This window comes from Lissotriton vulgaris, chromosome 7, assembly GCF_964263255.1.
Source record: "Lissotriton vulgaris chromosome 7, aLisVul1.2, whole genome shotgun sequence".
NCBI lineage: Eukaryota > Metazoa > Chordata > Amphibia > Caudata > Salamandridae > Lissotriton > Lissotriton vulgaris.
This window is the reverse complement of record NC_141695.1, coordinates 1017237007-1017257261: the sequence shown is the minus strand read 5'-3', so window position 1 is coordinate 1017257261 and position 20255 is coordinate 1017237007. Positions and strand designations below refer to the sequence as shown.

At 48.2% G+C, this 20255-nt stretch overlaps 1 protein-coding gene across 1 annotated transcript in view; it reads right to left on the bottom strand.

The window, feature by feature from the left end:
* The window catches only part of RANBP17 (RAN binding protein 17), a 1388837-nt gene that overhangs the window by 61753 nt on the left and 1306829 nt on the right, over window positions 1–20255 (bottom strand). The window contains exon 26 of the mRNA XM_086931437.1: window positions 11795–11893. Within this exon, the coding sequence (XP_086787563.1) occupies window positions 11795–11893 (99 nt within the window). The remainder of the gene's footprint in view (window positions 1–11794; window positions 11894–20255) is intronic.

Sequence of the window (20255 nt, the reverse complement as noted above, 5' to 3'; positions counted from 1 at the left end):
CCCCCCCATCCCGGGAGGGACGCGTCCGTCACCACTAAGTGCTCCGGTTGGGGAAGAGAGAGGGTTCTGCCGCTGACCCAATTGCAGGTCGTAAGCCACCACTGCAACTGACTCGCAGTGCCCTCCGAGATCAGGACGTGGTCGGACAGTTTGCCCTGATGCTGTGCCCACAAACTTCAAGTCCCACTGCAGAGCCCGAATCCGCCACCTGGCGTGATGCACCAGAAAGATGCAGGAGGCCATCAGCCCCAGGAGCCGCAGCATCAATCTGACCGAAACTCGGGATAAAGGCTGAAAGATCGGAATCAGAGCCTGAATATCCCGAACCCACTGTTCGGGGGGGATAAACCCTAAACTGCGCCGAGTCCAGAACCGCCCGATGAAAAGGAGCTTCTGAGAGGGGCACAGGTGTGACTTCGGCACGTTGATGGAGAACCCCAGCGAGTGCAGTAGGTTGGAAGTAGTCTGGAGGTGGGAGACGACTGTTTGGGTCGAGCCCGCCTTCAACAACCAATCGTCGAGATAGGGGAAGACTGAATCCCCTGATCTGCGCGGATGAGCTGCGACCACCACCATCACTTTCGTGAAATCCCGAGGGGCGTTGGTAAGGCCGAAGGGGAGCACAGTAAACTGAAAGTGCTCGTGGCCTACCGTGAACCGCAGGTAGCGCCGGTTGGCCGGCATGACGGGGATGTGGAAATATGCATCCTGCAAGTCCAACGTTACCATCCAGTCTCCAGGGTCCAGGGCAACTAGGACCTGAGCCAGAGTCAGCATCTTGAACTTCTCCTTCCGGAGGAAGCCGTTGGCGCTCCGAAGGTCCAAGATAGGACGTAGGCCTCCTTCGCCCTTCTTGGGTACCAGAAAGTAGTGGGAATAGCAACCACGTCCTACTTCTGGCCCAGAAAAGCACTTGATGGCCCCCTTGGCAAAGAGGGCCATAACTTCCTCCTGCAGAAGTTGCAAGTGATCCCCCGACATGCGGTGGTACTGAGGTGGCAAGGCTGGAGGGGTCGCCTCGAAGGGGAGGGAGTAGCCACTTCGGCGATTTACAGCACCCTTCTGACCGATGTTATGGAGCGCCAGAGGCGGAGGTGATGGCGAACCCTGCCCCTCACTGGCGTTAAATGGACCTGAAATGCCAGACTAGGAAGGCTTAGAGGCAGATGCTGCGGGGGCGGATGTGGACTGACCTTGCCGCTGTCCCCCGGTACCGCCACGGCGGTAAACACGTCCGCGACCGCGTTGAGACTGGTTCTGCGGCCTGTGGCAGGCTGGACGTGTGGGGGCGCCCCTTCCTTGGCCACGAAAGAGGCGAAAAGCGGACGTTTGCTGGCGCTGGCCCAGGCCCAAGGACTTGGGCATAGCCCTGGAGTCCCTAAAAAGCTCTAGCGCACTATCCGCTTTGACGCCAAATCGGTGACGGCCATCGAAGGCCATGTCCATGAGCGTTGCCTGGACATCCCCCGAGAAGTTGGCAGACTGCAGGCAGGCGTTGCGACGAACCGCCACTGTCGTGGAAATCGCTCTGCCCAGCGTATCCGTGGTGTCAAGTCCACTTCTAATCGAGTACCATGCTGCATCCCGCCCCAGGGCTTGGGCGAGCCGTGTTTGGGCCTCCTCCGGACACTGCAGCAGCACCTCCGCAACCGTATCCCACAGAGAGTGGGTGTAACGGCCTAAAAGGCAGGCTGTGTTGACAGACCGCAGCCCCAAACCCAGAGAGTAGAACACTTTCTTCCCAAACTGATCATACCTTTTGGATTCCCGATCCGGAGGAGCGTTCGGGAATGCGGTCTGGGAGGTAGAGGCCTGAATCACCAGGCTCTCGGGGTGGGGTAAAAGGACAGAAAGCAAGGGTCGCCCAGAGCCGGGCAGTGGCGTCGGGCCATGTTCCGATCCACAGGGAGACCTGTAGAGGGCTTGGACCAGGTGCCCATCAGAACATCGGTGAGGGCTTCGTTAAACGGCAGTAGAGGCTCAGAGGAGCTTGCCTGCGGTTTGAGCACCTCAGTGAGGAGGTTAGTCCTCACAGCCGCGACAGAGAGTTCAAGAGCCAAGGCCTTGGCCGCACTGTTCAACACCACGCTATAAGTAGCCCCCTCCTCCGAAGCCACGGAGGGAGGAGATACAAATCCAGTGTCAGGCGAAGTGTCTAGACCACTGGCCTCCCCCAGCTCATCTGCCCAGTCCTGGCTTAACTGGCACTGCTGTGCCAGAGGGTCCTCAGACCCCTCCCAGTCCTCCTCGTCATCCATCTCCTGGAAACCAGGCTAAAATGATGGAGCCGGGTCGTAGGTGAATTGGTCAACCATCGGCGTCGGAGACGGCGTCCAGCGGCGCCACTCTGGAGTCGCAGCTGGTACTGGGCGGAAACCGGGGCCAGTGTCGTCCAAAGACGGCACCAGGAGCGACACCCACAGGGTAGGCGCCAGCGGAGGAGTCATGAGGTCGACTGGCGACGACCCGGATCCAGGCCTGGTTCCTGTGGGGCCCTGCAGCGTCGGGACCGGAGTCAACGGCGGTGCCGGGGCCGAAGCACCCGCCGGGCCTGGAGTCGCCGACCCGCGGGGCCCGAAGGCGCTTCAACAGTTGCTGATGGAGGGAAATGAGTTCTCATGGCCACGAGGAAGTCACAAATCTCCTCCAGCCCCGCGGGCAGCCCAGGGACCGGCGGGTGTGGGGATGGACACGGCACCTGCGGCTCCGGCGGAGGATGGGCGGTGTTGCCCGAACCCCCGGCCGCGTTGCGTGAGCGTCGGGGGAGTCGGGAGAGCGGTGACGCCTTTTTGACTTCTTTTTCGAATGCCTCGACTTACTGGAGGACTTGGAGCCCGAGTGGTGGTGACTCGACGAGCGGCGATGACTGCGGCTCCGCGACCGGTCCCTCGACTTCCTCCTCGACCGGGACCTTGAGCGGCGCGTAGCTGACTGCCGGAGCTCGAGCAGCTTACGGGACGGCTCCCATCTAGCCTTCGAGGTCAAGGCCCGGCAGTCGGGGCACGACTTGTCATCGTGGTCGGCCCGAGGCAGTAAATGCACCGATGGTGGGGGTCGGTCACCAACATCAGGCGTTGAAAGGCATCGCAAGGTTTAAAACCAGGCATCCCTAACGGCACCGCAAGTCAAAATCGACTCGAAAAGTGATCAAAAGAGATCAAAAAAGTTAGTAAAAAAATTACTAGAGTACTGCTCTTCCTGGATCTGCGCTTGCTGGCCTGGAAAAAAGAAGAACTGAAGTCAGCGCTTGAGGGCGGTGCCTAAGTACTCCGACGACGTCATCCCGGCGAACACGACGCTGACGACAGACGTGGAGACGCAGACGACGCCTGCCGACGCGTAAAGGTACTGCTGCCGAAAACTTTCAGGATCCAGTCTGACGCCTGGAGATATTCTAAGGTAAGGAATCTAACACTGACGTGTTTCTTTCAGATCCTACGCACAAGATGGAGGTGATTTTGTTTTCCCAGAGAGCGGAAGTGTATTGCTAACATTGCTGAAGCAGGAAGGAGGAAACACGGTCACTGAAGTGAGGACAAAGGAGACAGGGCTGCTATAGCTGAAAAATCTTCCTGTAACACTGTCAATAGGTAGATGGGTGAAAGGGGGGGCCACAGCCTCAGTTGGTAAGAGTGTGAAGGCTCCTTTAGGTGAGAACAGACTTGCCTCCTTACTACTAGTCATCTTCTTGGCCTCTACATAGTCAGGAGCAGATAGTTGCCACAACTTTGTGCCTTTGTTGTGGGTGCTCCAGGCTGGAGGCTACCCTGCTGTGAGGTGCATCACTCGGCACAAAGGCTGTTTCTGCAGAACAGCCTAGAGAGGTACTTGAGAAAGGAAGCCAGCCCAACCCAGTTCTGTGTATCATACATTACCGCATTTTAGGAACAACAAATATAGTTTATTAGGCCACAACCTAGAATTGAATACATTTATTTCACGGTTTTTGTCAAGCGCTGTGTGAGCATTTCGACTCTTCTCTAAGCGCTCTGGAAGGTATAAAGAAGCCACTGATCTGAACAGAAAGGGATCCAGCTATTGTTACAGACAATAATAACTAGTGCTTTAAATTTTACACTGTTTTGATTAAACTAACTAGGACAGGAGTGAACATGCGAGGCAAGCAGACAGAAGGGCACATGGGATAGAAAACAACACAGATCATGAAAGGCAGGTGTGAAGTGACTGAGATGACAGATCTAGGTCAAACTAGAAACTGAACCAAAGTAAGCGAAAGCAAGATAGAACTTTGCAATGTGCAGCAAAAAAACGGAATACAAGAACTAGGAGCCGATACCAGAAACAGATGAGTAAGCCCCATCTGACATAAAGAATAACATCTGCAAAGCTGCCTTTATCCAGAGGGCACAGAAAGTGGGTGGAAACAGACAGTGTGCAGGTGTAGTGTAGTTCCTATATTCCCAATAGGCTCTGCGCATTGGAATAATATATCCTATAGATCAGACGTAGGACTGAGGTCGACTAGGTCTCTATCGAATATACTAGACTTAATTGTGTGTGCCAGCTAGCTCAGAGGTCACTAGAAACTTTCTCGAATTCACAAGAAGGGATTAGTCTCTGACAACCGCATAAACATGACAACTTTGTTTCTCCAAGATAAAACGTATCTTCAGAGTCGTGGAAACAATAGATAGATATTTCACTCAGTCAATCGTCCATGCTTCGTTTCACTAGAGGTGCAGAGTAAGTAGAAAGACGGGCGTTTTCAATAAAAGTATTTATTGAACAGTCTTCTTTCCCAAGCATAAGAAATGAACTGCTACAATCATAACACGGTTTGTAAAATATAATGCGTACAGTATAAATAGTAGAATAAAATAATACTGTTAGAACATTATCCTAAACTATATATAAATACATAAATAAATAACAGAGGCTAAAAGTACTCAACTGATGCTTCTAAAATATGCCTACCCCGGTATACCTAACCTAAGCTTAGTACGAGGGAAGAAGTAAGTGAGGTGTAGCATAAATGTAGTATTCTTTTGCCAAGAATCTGCCCACGATTTCTCTAAAGGTCTAAACAGCTCCGTACCTTAGTTTAGAATGGAGAAGGCTGGTCTTGGGACTCGATTTCCCAACAACCCGCAAGGGTAGCTTGGAAACACTGGAGCTGGATTTCTCGGCAGGAGAAAAGACAGCGTCTCTCTCAGTGTGTCTGCTGGAGGGTCGGCTTCCTTCGGCACTTGCTGTAGCAGGGAGCGTCGGGCAAGTAGATAGTCGAACTGCTCCAAACCACCGTGTGTTTGTTGAGCGAGTGTGGGCATATTTATACCTTGAAGGTGCCGAGTTTCACATACAGTTGGACATAATAACGTCATCAAAGAGTCTCAGGTCTTTGAAAACTCCATGAGTTCTTGGATAAATCAATACTCAAACAAGGGGAAGTTCCTGACTGCTGAAGGCTGGTTTTTCCAAGAAATCGTTGTGAATTTTTGGAACTAGTGGAAGTAGCCCTGCCGTATTTGGACTGCATAAGCTATGCCTAAATATGGTTATGATTTCTATGCCTATATAAGGATATGGTGATTTATACCTATATAAGGGCATGAATCGGGAAACTTACAATAGGGTCCTAAAATGATACATAACACAGGAAACTGAAGAAAGTCGGCAGTGAGTTAACCTAGCCAAATGATTCTTTGAGAAGCAGACCCCACACACTCAATCATAATCTGAGCACCAGTGTAAGGGCCACGCATGAAGCAGCCATTGCTGATACTGGAGCTACAGGAGCGAGGTGCACAGGAGAAGGGCCTTAGACCAAAGCGTCAGCACTCAAATCAAATAAGCATGAAGTGTGTAACAGGTACATGTCATGAGGCCTATGGACTTGAATATATTAAGTCTTGTTGCTGAAAGACACAATTTGCTTTTTTTTCACAGGTTGTATCTTCTATATCGGGGTAGGGTGGTGTCGGTTTATTCTGGACACATTGTAGCAGTGCTTAATTTGTGCCGGTGCTTTCCGGTGCTTAGCACGGCACTGACTTTGCAGGGCCGGGTCTACAGGCGTCTGCTGCACATGACGTCACACATGATATTGATGATTGATAATTAAATTTAATATATGTACCTCACGGACTCGGCGCAGTGTTGTTCTCCTCTCCCGAGTCCCTGGTGAAGAGTGATGTGGCTGTGAGAGCCTCAGTCAAGGAGATTCTGATGGCATTACTGTTTTTGCTGCCCTTTGTTCAGGGCTGCTGCTGGGCGGGACACTGATTGGGCAATTTGGGCTGGATTTGGTCCGGCAGGTGTAAGGGTCTGTGCGACAGCCAGGTAGCGTGTGCAAATTTAGTTCCAGATTGCCACGCCCCTCCATGAGTCATTAGCAGCATTCAAGTGAGCTTGACTGCGTTGAGAGCAGTAGCAGCACCATACCAGGCCTATTTCAGTTAATTAAAGCAGTGCCCCGGCTCACCACGTAACAGTAAGTAATAACCGGTCAGGTAGGCATGTCCATTGCCAAACCAACGCTGCTTTTTTATTTGTTTTTTTAGCGTGTTGATGCTACGCCCGTTGTTTGATGATAATACAGTGCTGCGCTGCACGCCAGCGCTACTGCCTCTCTGCCTGGCCTAGTAGAGGACGCCGGCCGTACACATGCATATATATGATATAAGGATAAAGGGCCCAGCCAGCCGGGGTGAAGTTAAAGGCCCCAGCCCTCCTCCGACAGGAGGAACTGGAGTGTTGATCCATTCGGGGGACACAGGTCACGCATGATAGGTGATGTGAAGGAGCCTGTGTGAGAGTGCTGGCTGAGTCCGGCTTATAATGACAACAGTGCACTAGGGGTCTCCAACTGCATTAGTTGAAGGAGCAGATAGCTGAGTGAGCGAGTGCTAGCAAGGGGAAGCACCTGTTACCCTTGCACTGCAATTGCTACCCCAAGCCTCAAGGCTCAGGAAGGCAGGCGAAGGGACAGAATATAAACAGTATTCTAAGACCTGGTTACTTTCCTGTAGTTGTTACACTGTCTGCCTATATCCTCGTGCTTCAGGAGCAAACAGTAATATGTTAACGGACTAAAGATGAGAAAAGGAGTCACCCTGCAATGACACTGGCGATCAGAGGGGGCATGATTTTACTTTCGCTACCACTTGCATGTTGGTTAATCAACTTCCATGGCTTCTGGGCCCCTCTGCCTGGGCCTAGTCAAATTAGTTCAAAAAATGGGCTAACCTAGAACTAACTGCAATACAATTTCTGTGAGTGGATTCTTATTGAAAATTTTCCGTAGAAAGTCTACCATTCTATCATGACGCGTTAATCCAATATGGCAGATTTTTAAAAATGGCTGCCCATTATTTGAGATATAGGGTATAACTGTTTATATGCCCATGTGTGGTATCATTTTTTATGTTTTTAGGGACAGGAAAGTCAAAAATAACATAAAAAATAGTTTCTGATGATCATAATATCAAATAATCGCGGAATATGTCAGATAGGCAAAGTATGTATAATTTTTTCGTTGACTTATATGACAAAGTGTGAAGGAACGTAAATATTACAATTAACTTTTGAAATAAAAAGTTTGCTATTTTTTGTGTTTTGTTTTGTAACTTTGTTGTTATTGTTTGTTTTTTTGTTAATCAAAAATGTTTCATTTATGTGTTACAGGTTCTTGTGAGTTGCTGTGCGATACAGTGACAATGGACATAGAAAAGTGTTTCATTTGTGATGTGGTGTTTCAAGAAGATGACGATTTCCACTCACAGAAATTGCATTACAATTAGTTCTAGGTTCCGCAACAAATTGACTAGTCTATAAAGTATCCTCCATGCTCCCGCTCCCCTAAACAGTTTACTGCTTCCAAATGGCTAAATCCCTGCAGTTTAACCTTCACAAATGAAAATACAAATGCTTGCGTTCCGAGATTGTGCAGCGGTGCATCACAAGTTGCCACATGGATGTGTCACCACCTGGGGTCAGGTCAGGGAAGCCGCATTTTAGGTGTTTTCAGATGGAGTAAGCAGAAACTTGAAACTTTGGAAACCTCCCTTTCGAATGACAGATTTAGCACAGGACGCATGATCATGGGCACTCTACCTTATTCTAAATATCAGATTCATTGGTGGCAAGCAGAATTTCTATTTTAATGGTTTATAACTTCATGAAGTTATTATTAATCCATATCTGGGATATGGCCAGGAAATATATATTTTGTTCTTTAGTTAGCCTCCCTCACTCACAATCTGTGCTTCACTGTATGACTCTATCCATTCTCTGCACGTTTCTTTCTCTATACTTCCCTCTATTGTCCACCGGATTCCTCCCACCTTCCTCTCTCATTCTGATTCACTTCCTCTCTCTTTTCTCTAACTCTCGCGCTGTATATATTTCTTGTTTATGTAGTTTTATATACCGCGGACCAGTCCCCAAAAGTAACATAATATTAGTCTCTATAAAAGATTCTCTTTCGTCTATTGTCCCTCTGCTTTACATTCTTCTTACACTGGTGCCCCTCTCATACTCCATACATGTGCTGTGATTGTGCACTGTCTTCTCCGATCCCATCCCTGGTAGCTAACGTTTCCTTAAATCTTTAATGGCTTGAGTGGTTGGTTCTGAAACTTGTTGTGTCTCAATGCAGACTCTCTTTCGTCTCAGGACAAATGCTGGGCTAAAAATTGTTTGCTCACTTAAGTAGAGTTGGTAGTTATTCCTAACTCTTGTCCAATAAGGCTGTGGCAGCTCTCGATCTGAGTAACCTGCAGTTTCTTGCCAGGGAAAGTTACCAAAAAACAAAATTGGTTTCTTGCTACGTCTGGCCTGCAAAGGGGTTCATTTTCTGTGCTTCTTTCCTGAGCTCAGTGCTCACAGGGACTCTAACTGTCTGTTGCCATGATGGTAGTGGTGTACTTTAAGGGGTGGCTGGATAATTATTACAATTCAGGGCCTCTGAGTTCTCACTAGCCTTCTGTGTACCATTTCAATGTTTGCAGTTTGCGTGTGAAGTATAAAAATAAATAAAAGTAATTGTTCCCTTCGTAAATGGTATATTTTGTGTATCTGTGAGGCTGGAATGTGGAGAAATTATCTATATTAGTCTGTAGAAAGAACAAAAACATTAGCAAGGCTTGTGATTAGGTCCTAATACTTGAGAGCGCATTCCTCTGCTCTGCCTATAAGTGCAGATTAATTCACAGCCAGTAGTGGGTTTACATTGAAGTGTCTTTTTGCTGTTTGTGATCTGACATTAGTTGATGGATTTCAACAATCTATAACACACTGCCATATGCAGTGTCTGGGTGCGTTCCGGTCACTTGTGATTGTGAAGTGCTCCAGTGCCTATAAGTGCAGCCAGTTTGTTAAGTGAGACTGCAGTTAGCACTGGCGCCTTTGGTCACTACTTCTAATATACCTGGAAGGGCAGCCATAGTGAGTTCCTGAACTGCCCTCTTTAATTTCAGAAAGTGCAGCTACTCTTTCTAGTGCCTACAATTACTGTTATATCTATTGTATGGCAATGTTTGGCTGTTCACATGCTTCTCAACTTAACCAAAACTGACTGTTACTGAGCTTATATGTGTTAACTCTATGAGCGCTGGCACATTCTGGGTATATATGAATATAAGTACTGGTGAGTGTGGAGCCTAAACCTAGTTGGGAAGTTGGTGCCCGTGACAGCGATGGAAAGTTAGATTACATATGCGTTCCCAGTGGTTAATTTGAACTGGCTGTTGCAGGTGGGGCCCACCAGCACTTATTTTTCGGGGACCGTTACCTATTTTTCTTAATCAGACTTTTCACCCAAAGCAGAGAGACAAAAACATAAAAAGGGGAAAGAAAGAGGAAGAGAAATATGGAAAAACAGTGACACAGGACGAAAGCAGTAACGAAAAATAATGTGCATGTCTGGAGCTGCTAAATGGAGATCTACATGAAGTGTTGACATTCTGTGAAACAAAGAGATCGCCCTTTCAAGTGGGGATAGCATGTAATCCTGACCGTAAAAAGTTAAAAGGCATCTCCTTTTCAACATTGTCTCTCTTACATTCCTTTGTGATAGGGACTTTAGAGCACCCAGTACTTGTAACTGTCATGCTGCTTCACTTCAGCCACCATCTTGCATGGAAGCTCCCATATTGCATCTGTCCAGGGTCCACTAAATGAACCTTTGCCACCATGTGCTAATTTTCTGGTACATGAGAGTCAGAAGTGCCCATTAAGGATGTGGGTGGGGCATCTAGAGTAAGTGGCTGGAGCTGAGGGAAGTGGGTGTGGCCTCCCCAAAAAATATGAGCACCTGCACTTCATATTTTACAAATGATACACCTTATTAAGAATGTAGAAATGTGCATTTGTCCGTGAAAGGAGTGATAGGTGATTTATTTTTTTACATTGAGACCAGTATTTTTTGCTGAAGAACCTTGATCTGGAAATAAATTAAATCAATGAGAACTGAAGTTTTCCATAATGACTGTATATCCAAGTATTCCATAGGTCTAAGGGTTGCTCTTGATAGGGAGATATAACTGGGGCCAAATGTGACAGAACTAGGAGGGAGCACATTACACGCCTACTGTCAGTGTGCCCAAGAAGTATTATACAGAAAGAAGGCTGCAAGGGCCAGTTTTTTCTTCCTTTTGCATAGTTGTATGTCACAGTCTGAGAAGAAGCTGCTGGCACCACTGCAATGCAAAACAAAGGAACACTTTTCGAAACTGAAATAATGTAATGCACTGCTGTGCAGTGACATTTTGGTAGGGTTTATTGGGAGTTTTACACACTTTATTGATCAAATTCCCAATAACAATTTCTTTATGAGCTTCAGGAGCGAATGGGTATTCCGTAGTTCTAGATAAAAGATGGTGGACGATTATCACAATAAGTGCGACAAAGATTGCAAGGAGGACTTTTTCAGGACTGTCATGGCAACGCAGCTGTCTGCAAGATGTACTATGACCACTTCTTTAGAATCTACATTGAATGGGATCCAACTACATTTAGAGGGCTTTTAATCTTTCACCTCATACTGCTGGCTATTTGGTGTATAAACTCGCCTCCAAAAAATGTTGCTATTGGAATGCGTGCAGGACTACTTTACATCTGAAAACAACATTCAATTGACAGGTCGTTTGTCACTTTAAGTTCCTAACCTCTTTTAGACGTTCTTTACTGAAATCAATCATTCTTTCATACTTTTATCAAGCACTGGCTGAGCCAGTTGGGCCAGATTTAATGTGATACACAGTATTTGTGCATGCAACACACGTAACCAGCATTTGTGAATTCCTGTGTTTATATATGCTGGCAGATTAAACCCAAAGCTGCTAGCTTTCCAAGTGCCTGTTCACTTTGTTATGCTTCTGTTCGCTCTCTCACAGCATGTGGGAGAGGAAACTGACAGCAGAGCTTGAGCATGAATTAAGTGGAGACCCTAAATAGTCTTTGGGCCATATGCATAAACACATTTTCCCATAGACACAGAATGGGCAAAACCCTTTGATGCATCTGGCCCTTTGTGTTTTCTTGTAAGTGACGTAATCCACTGAGTTACAAAAACAACATTAAGGTATCATGGATAGCACCTGGTGTCGTAAAATAAGAACCCATGCTTTAGATTTGGAGTTTTGATTACTTATTTCTTGGGTTTTATAGTATGTTGTGCTGTAAATACTGGTCTTTTGTCTTTGTGAAATACTATCTGACCCAAAGTGTTTAATAAGCGTGTAATCACACACAGCCATCGTCTCTTCCCATACAACATATTTAAATGCCTCAGCATTCAACGTGCTGTAGGTTCGCAATACATTCGCGCCCCTACCTTTTCATTGAGAAGTATGAGACCCAGCAACGGCCTTGACACCGACCATTGGTTCCTACAGTCTTCAAATATAATGGTGTTCATGAGAATGGACATCATCTGAAAGAATAAAATATGCTGCTGTTAAGTGTCATTAACCCTATATAAACCAATTATATTAACAAAAACACATGAGAAGAGCAGGCCCTGAGAAGAAAACTAAAAGACAAAGACCAGGAAAACTGTCAATGTAACTCTTCATACTGTAGGCAACAATCATTGCACATAGCCATTTAGCAACACTCAAAACAAGCATTGGCAAAGACAACAGGCCTTGTCTTTGAGACCTATTGGCTTTCCCAGTGGTTGTTATACATGCTGCACAGCATCCCCGATGCTTTGAAGCATTGCTGAAGAATTTAATAAGTAGCCCTTGATGTAGCCATTTTTTGTAATTACTGATCCAAGTTAAATCGTTGATTAAAAAGAAAAAGATGTGTAAAAGCGTTTTATTTTTTTAAGTACTTAGGGAGGAAGCAAGATGGGAAACTCTAGCAAGGTGGGAAGCAACGTCGTTTGGGGGGGTGGATGGTCAGAAGCAACACAAGGGCGCAGAGTGCGTTCTTGGTTTTGCATAACTATGAGTGAATGCAGAGTGAGTTCTTCGTCCCGCTACATGTGATCTTGATTTTGCAGCAACGTGAGTTAGCACAGAGCAAGTTTTTAGTTGCCTAGAGTTTTTGATTGTGTAAAAAGAAAATAACACTAAGTAACGAGCAAGATCCTGGCTCTGCTTAAGTGTGAGAGAGCACAGAACAAATCCTTGATTGTTCCGAAGTGTGGAAGAGCAGGGAGTAAGTCTTCGTGAAGAGGATTAGCTATTCACAAATATTTAATGTTAATGTTTAAACTAGCGATTTGGGACCCGTATGACAGACACTATCTGCCTCTTCTAGGCATGGAGTGCGCTAACCAAATTCAACACAAGTGGCCTGTTGGCGGAAAAGTACCTCACCCACTGTTTGTCACTTTGTCTTGATAGCCGTACCTTGGTGCAGTTTAGAAGTGTGTGCTGCACTTTCCATTATGTTTTGTTACGTGCCACTTCAGCTCTGAAAACAATGTGCCCAATTGCAGCAGAAATAAATAAACCCCTTTCCTCCTTCGCAGGGTACACCAACCCACACACACACAGTTATCGATTCAGCCAAAACATGCAACCAAGATCACCTAGAAAGTAGTAATCCTTGTTACAGTGAGCGGAAAAGACTCCAACCAACCCCTGTAACTCACAACTGCTTTCTCAAGAGACTTGACTGCCACGGTCACCTTCCTGATATTTATGTTTCCCTCGTCTTCATTGCTTAATTTTGCTCGTGATTTAGTGTCACTCACAGTTATTGAAATGTCACTCATAATTACACTGAAAATATCACACATAGGAATCTGAAACCTTTGCAGCTATGAGAGACGCATTTGAGGTAGACCATTGTAAAATAAGTGCTCTCTCAAAGATTGTTCCACTGGAAAAAAACAAGAAAGATTAGAATCCATCGCTATGAGCCACAATGAACGATGTGCATTGCAACCACGACTTAATCATCAAGTAAGTGGTGCTACAAGAAAATACTCTACTTAATGAAAATAATGGAAATGCGTTGCAATCCTAATTAAACAAAAAAGTTTAACAATGCCAAAAGCAACCCTTTAATTTCTGACAAACACAGTGTACTGCAACTGCCAATAACCAACCTGTGGTCGGCGCCTTCACCAGTCGCAGTAAATTTAAATGGAAATAGGGCTTGTAACTGCAATGAACCCACTTTTGTTCAGTGCTACCAGTAGTGTTCCCCAAACTGCATCATTACCCATACTACGTTTGGCGCCACCAGCAGCAACTGTAAACTAAAATAAAATGAAAGCAGTGATAGGCACCCGTAACTGAATAAAGTGAGCGATGCAGCCGGCCAAAAGAAAATAGTACCTAAATCGTGTTAGAAGTAGCGGACGGGCACTGATTAAACTAATTCAATCTGTGCTTGGTCCCTGCTCCATATAAGCAAGCGGCGGAAGTGACGTTTCGGCAGCACTGGCAAATTAAAACAGCCAGAGCAAAGAATGACTCAGAAACAGACAAAAAGTAAGCATGGGCGGGCTCCAACCCTTTCCTTTACACAACAGGTATTGCAAGCGAGACTCATGCGCTGGTGCATGCTTTTGCAGGCTCGACCCGAAAAATGGAGATTGCCACTGTGAAAATGTACGCCTACACTTTCCAGAATACTCATCTTTGCATGTTTCAAAATCCTGGCGGCGCTTGTAATGGTATGCGTAGTGAAGGTATCCGGAATGAAAGTTGCGTTGTAAACAAACAGAGCTGTGCTGGCGGTCGACCGGGGATAACTAACCAGCAGCACCTTCGCTTCTGCCATCAGTGAGTCTCTTCAGGACTTGGGACACTCATTAAGGTAGCGGCCTCCGGCAGTGATAACAGACTTGACACAGAGCTCAGTGAGAACGCATTTCTTCCAACTATGCTCACAGGTCCCCAGAAAACGAGAACTTAATGGGTGTGCCTTAGCGCTAAGCACTCATGTACAGAAGGGGGATGGGCAAAGGAGCCCAGTTAAGCACATGGGAAGATAAAGGGAGCCAAAAGTTCCTTCACTTATCACAAGGGCATTCACAGACTCTCAAAGCTTCAGGGGCATAAATCTGATGTAAGATGCTGTGTAGTTCACTCTGCTTTCATTTATTACTAGTGCCGTAAGAGCTGTTGAGCTGTTTCAGCATTATGACTGAATGATGCAAATTATATTTGTGTAATGTGTTCAGAGAAAAATCCTGAGGGTATTGTCCAGGACATTCCACAGTCTTAAACTGCTGACAAAATATCACCCATGCATAGACAGAATAGAATCGGTACCACGGAGGCCCCTGAAATATCTGCTGCTTAATGAAAAATGGCAGTACATGATGCCTCAGCATAATCCTAGGTACACTTGACTTGACCAGACCTACTAAACAATCCATAAAAGGGCATATATACGAGTCATTTACAATTAGAATGGTATGCAAACAAATCCACGTCCATGATTATCAGAGCAGAAGTGAATACTTCCTGGAATGAATATGAAGAGAATGTACACATACATAAGGGCGAGCACGTAGCAATGGAGATATGTTCTGTGATCCCAGAGTATCTTTTACTATGGATTTGAACCAGTACAGCCTCTTGGGGGCTTCTGCGGGCAGAATCATCAGAAAGCAAATCTGAAATTCTGTACCCCTGATTTAATTTCCTTCACAACACCCTCATCAATTTCATGCCCTTCCAAATCGATGATATTTATAGTAAGGGGTTAAAGCTTAAGAGGGATACCATTCACTCGCATCTGCGCAACTTCCATTTCTAAGTATGGGGAAAGGTTTCAGCCGAGCTCCAAGGTGTGGTGCGCGACTAAAGGATTACTGGGTTAGGCCCAAAGACCACTTTACACGGCAATCGCAGAGAAAATGTCCGCTCTTTCCAGGCTCCTGAAAGGCGTTCCACCGCATTGTTTTACCACCCTTAACAAAGATTCCGCAACTGGAATGCAGGCGGCTCACCTGGAGACAATTTTTGCCCTTCTCCAATCAAGCATCGCTGAAATATCTGCCATGACGTCCCTCCCAGTGAATATGCTAAGATGGTGCCCGGGGAGCTATGAACACGTGCCCGGTGCTGAATGAAGTACACAGTGATGCCACTGACATCCGTTCTATCCAGCGTGATTCAGCGGCATGCTTTCATGAAAACAATAGAGAAGTTGTAGGCGTGTTAAGGGCTGCTGGCGCATCACCGGAGCTACATCTCTACAGTTTACTGCCCAGGCTCTCGTTGCAGAGCGCAAGATGGCGGAGCTGAATCCGTAGTTACGGCGGCTGGCAGGAGTTTAACTGGACACTGACTGAACTGCTGATCTTGCCGGGAACTTCATAGAAGAGGCGCCCGGAAAGGAGTGGCGGCTGACTGTGGCATCGCGGACGAGTGATCACGTAATTACGTCATCTGTGGTCTACTCCATCCTCCGTCCATCACCACCCCCTTTTGTACCGTTTTTGGCCGCCATAAGTGTGGCAGGGTATGCTCAGACGTGAGTCCCTTGCTCACTTTGCCACTGGATTCAAGCAAGCCGGGCTGAAGACGGCTGGAATGCCAGAAACCGGTCCTCGGAAGCTTGTTTCCGGTCCAGGGAAGACATGGCTTGGCAGTTTGGGCTGGACTGTTCCCATGAGGCACAGGGTCAGACTGATTTGCATATAGCCATGTCTGAACTGCGGTGGCAGAGTGGGCTAAAGAACGGTGATGGATTAAACCTAGATCTTTTGACTGGGTGTGAGTGTTTGATTGATTCGGATGCTCCGTCCATCACCACCCCCTTTTGTACCGCTTTAGGCCCTACACTGGCTTCCTGTCAGGAGAAGGGTAGAGTTTAAGGCCCTATCTATGTGTCACCGTATTTTGAGCGGCAAAGCCCCTGTTCCGCTACAAAGTCTGGTCACTCGGTATGAGCCTTTGCGGGACCTGCACTCCTTTTGAAAGTTCCAAAAATAAAGAAGGCTCGCATGGTGGGCAGGTCCTTTAGGTATCTGGTCGCCAAGCAGTGGAATGCCCTGCCTACAGAGCTACGTTTGGAGACTTCAGAGTCCATTTTTAGAAGGAAACTTAAGACGCACTTATATGCAGGGTAGGTGACTGTGTTGGCTGCTTGGACTGTCTATTCCACTTACCATAGAGCGGGGACACGCCGGGGCGCGTAACCAGGCGCTCTATAAATTTCCCTAATAATAATAATAATAAAGGAAGGACAAGTGCGAAGCACAACCTTGTCCGGATGAACAGACAGAAAAGGAGTCTCACGTGAAAGAGCCTGAAGCTCACTCACTCCCCTGGCAGAGGTGATAGCCACCAGGAAGGCAGTTTTCAAAGTCAGAAGACATGAGGGACAATTGTGAAGCGGCTCAAAGGGAGGGCACATGAGTTAGGTGAAAACAAGATTCAAGTCCCACTGAGGCATTATGAAAAGAACAGGAGGGAACATATGCACAATGCCTTTCAAGAATATCTGTACAACAGGGGTCTTGAAAAGAGAAGGCTGATCTGGAAGCCTCAGAAAGGCTGAAATGGCCGAAAGGTAGCCCTTGATAGTGCCCAGAGCAGAGCCCTGCCGGGCCAGAGAAAGAAGAAACAAAAGGACCTCAGTAAGAGGGACAGAAAGTGGATCCACAGTCTTGGCTGGGTACCATGCCACAAATTCGTTCCACCTGCAGGTGTATACTGATTTAGTGGAGGGAAGCCTGGCTGCTAGAATGACATCACAGACTTCGGGAGGCAAGTCAAATGGAATCACTGTCGCCGCTCAATTTCCACGCATGTAGGTGGAGGCTGGGCAGGTTCGGGTGGAGAACCGTCCCCTGCTGCTGCGATAGAAGATCCTCCGGCAGAGGCAGTCAGATCGGGGGATCCAGGCTCATTCTGAGTAGTTCGGGATACCAAACTCCTTGAGCCCAGTCCGGTGCCACAAGGATGACTTGGGCCTGGTCGCGCCTGATCTTCTTCAGCACTCTAAGCAGAAGAGGTATAGGTGGAAAGGCGTATAACAGACCGCAGATCCACTCACGACGCAAAGCATCGCCAAGTGAGTGCCGCCTTGGAAATTCCAACGAGCAGAACTGCGGACATTGCGCGTTCTCTTCTGTGGCGAATAGATCTAACCAAGGCTCTCCCCACTGTTAAAAGAGACCTTGCGCCACCTCCGAGTGAAGACGCCATTCGTGATCCATCAGACACTGGCGGCTGAGTTTGTCCGCCCTGGCATTCAAAGAACCTGACAGGTTTTGAACAGTCAAGGAAATGCCGTGACGTTCCGGCCATGTCCAGAGGCGCAGAGCATCCTGACATAGGGTCCACGACCCCACCTCGCCCTGTTCGTTGCAATATCACATGGCCGTGGTGTTGTCCTTGAACTCCTGCACTACCTTCCCCCTGACAGAGGGGAGAAATGCCTTCAGTGCAAGAAGGATCGCCCGGAGCTCCAGAAGGTTGATATGGAGCCGGGACTACATCAGAGACCAGAGGCCTAGGATCTCCGCCTTTCCCATGTGGCCGCCCCATCCCAGAGCATCAGTCACTACTGTGTGCTCCGGTTGGGGAAGGGAGAGGGATCTGCAGCTGACCCAATGCTGATTTGTGAGCCACCACTGCAATTGTTGTGCAGTGCCCTCAGAGATCTGGATGTAGTCAGACAGGTTACCCTGATGCTGCGCCCACTGGAACTTTAGGTCCCAGTGCAGAGCCCGCATGTGCCACCTGGCATGGTTGGTCAGCATGATGCAGGAGGCCATGAGTCCCAGCAGCCTCAAGGTCGTCTTCATCGAAACCCAGGACAAGGGAAAGATCGGACTCATAGCCCGAATGCCCTGGACTCGCTGTTCGGGAGGACAAACCCGAAACTGCGCCGTGTCCAGAACTGCTCCGATGAAGAGGAGCTTCTGGGAGGGATTCAGGTGCGACTTTGGCACGTTGATGAAGAACCTCCGCAAATGCAGGAGGTCGGCCGTGGTCTGGAGTCGGGAGAGGACTGCCTAGGTCGAGCCCGCCTTGAACAACCAGTCGTCGAGATAGGGAAGACTGAAACCCCTGATCTGCGTAGATGAGCTGCGACCACCGCCATCACTTTCGTGAACACCCGAGGGGTGCTGGTGACGCCAAAGTGGAGCACGGTGAACTGAAAATGCTCTTGGCCCACTGTGAATCGCAGGTAACGCAGATGGGCCGGCAGGACATGAATATGAAAATAAGCATCCTGCAGGTCCAGTGCCACCATCCAGTCTTGTGGGTCGAAAGCAGACAAGACCTGAGCCAGAGTGAGCATTTTGAACTTCTCCTTCCGGAGGAAGCTATTTACGCTCTGAAGGTCTAAGATGGGTCGTAGACCCTTGTCTTTCTTTGGAACCAAGAAGAAGTGGGAGTAACAACCACGACCTACTTCTGACGTCGGAACGTGCTTGATGGCCCCCTTGGCCAAGAGATCCGTAACTTCCTGCTGGAGAAGTGCCAAATGATCCCCCGAAATGCGGTGGAACTGCGGTGGAACTGCGGTGGCATGGCTGGGGGGTAGACTCGAAAGGGAGGGGGTAGTCCCTTTGAACAATTTCCAGAACCTACCTGTCCGATGTAATGGTGCGCCAGTGGGGGAGGTGATGACGAATCCTGCCCCCCAGTGGCGTCTGAAACACCGGACTAGGAAGGTGTGAGGAACTGGGTGTTGGTGGACTGACCCGCACACTGGCCCTGTGATCCGCCTCTGCCAGCCCCATGTCCGCGGCTGAGCTGGGACTGTTGCTGCGCAGGCTGGCTCTGAAATTAACGTATTTGTACGCCCCTTCCGGAGCTTCAATAGGAACGAAAATTAGAAGAAAGAGTACGTGTGGACGAACGGTCTAAGGACTTGGCCGTGGCCAGAGAGTCCTTGTAGCGCTCCAATGTGGAATACGCCTTATCACCAAAGAGGTGAGTGCCATCAAAGGGCATCCAGGCATGATGACGCAGCGCCACCGTTGTGGAAATCGCCATACCCAGAGAAATAGCTGTATCAAGACCACAACGTATCGTGAACTTGGCCTCATCTCTCCCCTCCATCCGGGAGAGAACTGTCCGGGCCACCTCCGGACACTGAGGTAGCACCTGCTCAACCACATCCCATATAGAATGGGAATAGCGGCCCAAGAGACAGGCAGTGTTCACAGCCCTCAGTCCAGAACTTGCGGAAGAATAAATCTTCTTGCCAAACTGCTCCACTTTCTTGGATTCCTTGTCCAGTGGAGCAGAAGGAAACGCACTGGGGGACGTTGAGGCCTGAAACACCAAACTCTCAGGTGTAGGGTGCTGCGTGAGGAAGGCATGGTCGCCCCGGGCCGGGCGATAGCGTCGGCCCACACCATTGTCCACAGGGGCCCCGGTGTTGAGCCGGGACAAAGTGCCCAGAAGCACATCAGTGAGTTCACCATTAAACGGTAACAGTGGTTCTGTAGAGGAGGAAGATGGCCGAAGCACTTCAGTCAGTAAGTTGGTCCTGACAGCCACTGTAGGGAGCTGAGGCCAAGAGCCTTGGCCGCCCTACGTAGCACCGTGGAAGAGGAACCACTCTCCTCCGTAGTAGCTGAAGGGGATGGTGAACCAGGCGCCGGAGTGTAATCCGGGCCACCGGCCTCCCCCTCCTCATTCCAGTCGGGGACAGTCTCGTACTGTGCTGCGAGAGGGTCTTCAAACCCCTCCCAGTCCTCTTCTTCCTCCACAAGGGGACGAGGATGTGGGTGAATAAAAGGGTAAAAGTTCCCCATCGGCGTCGGGATCGGCATCGGGAGACATCCCTCCGACACCGTGGCAACGTCAGGAAAGAAGTCGATACCGGGGTCGGCCGCCAGGGACGTCATTGTC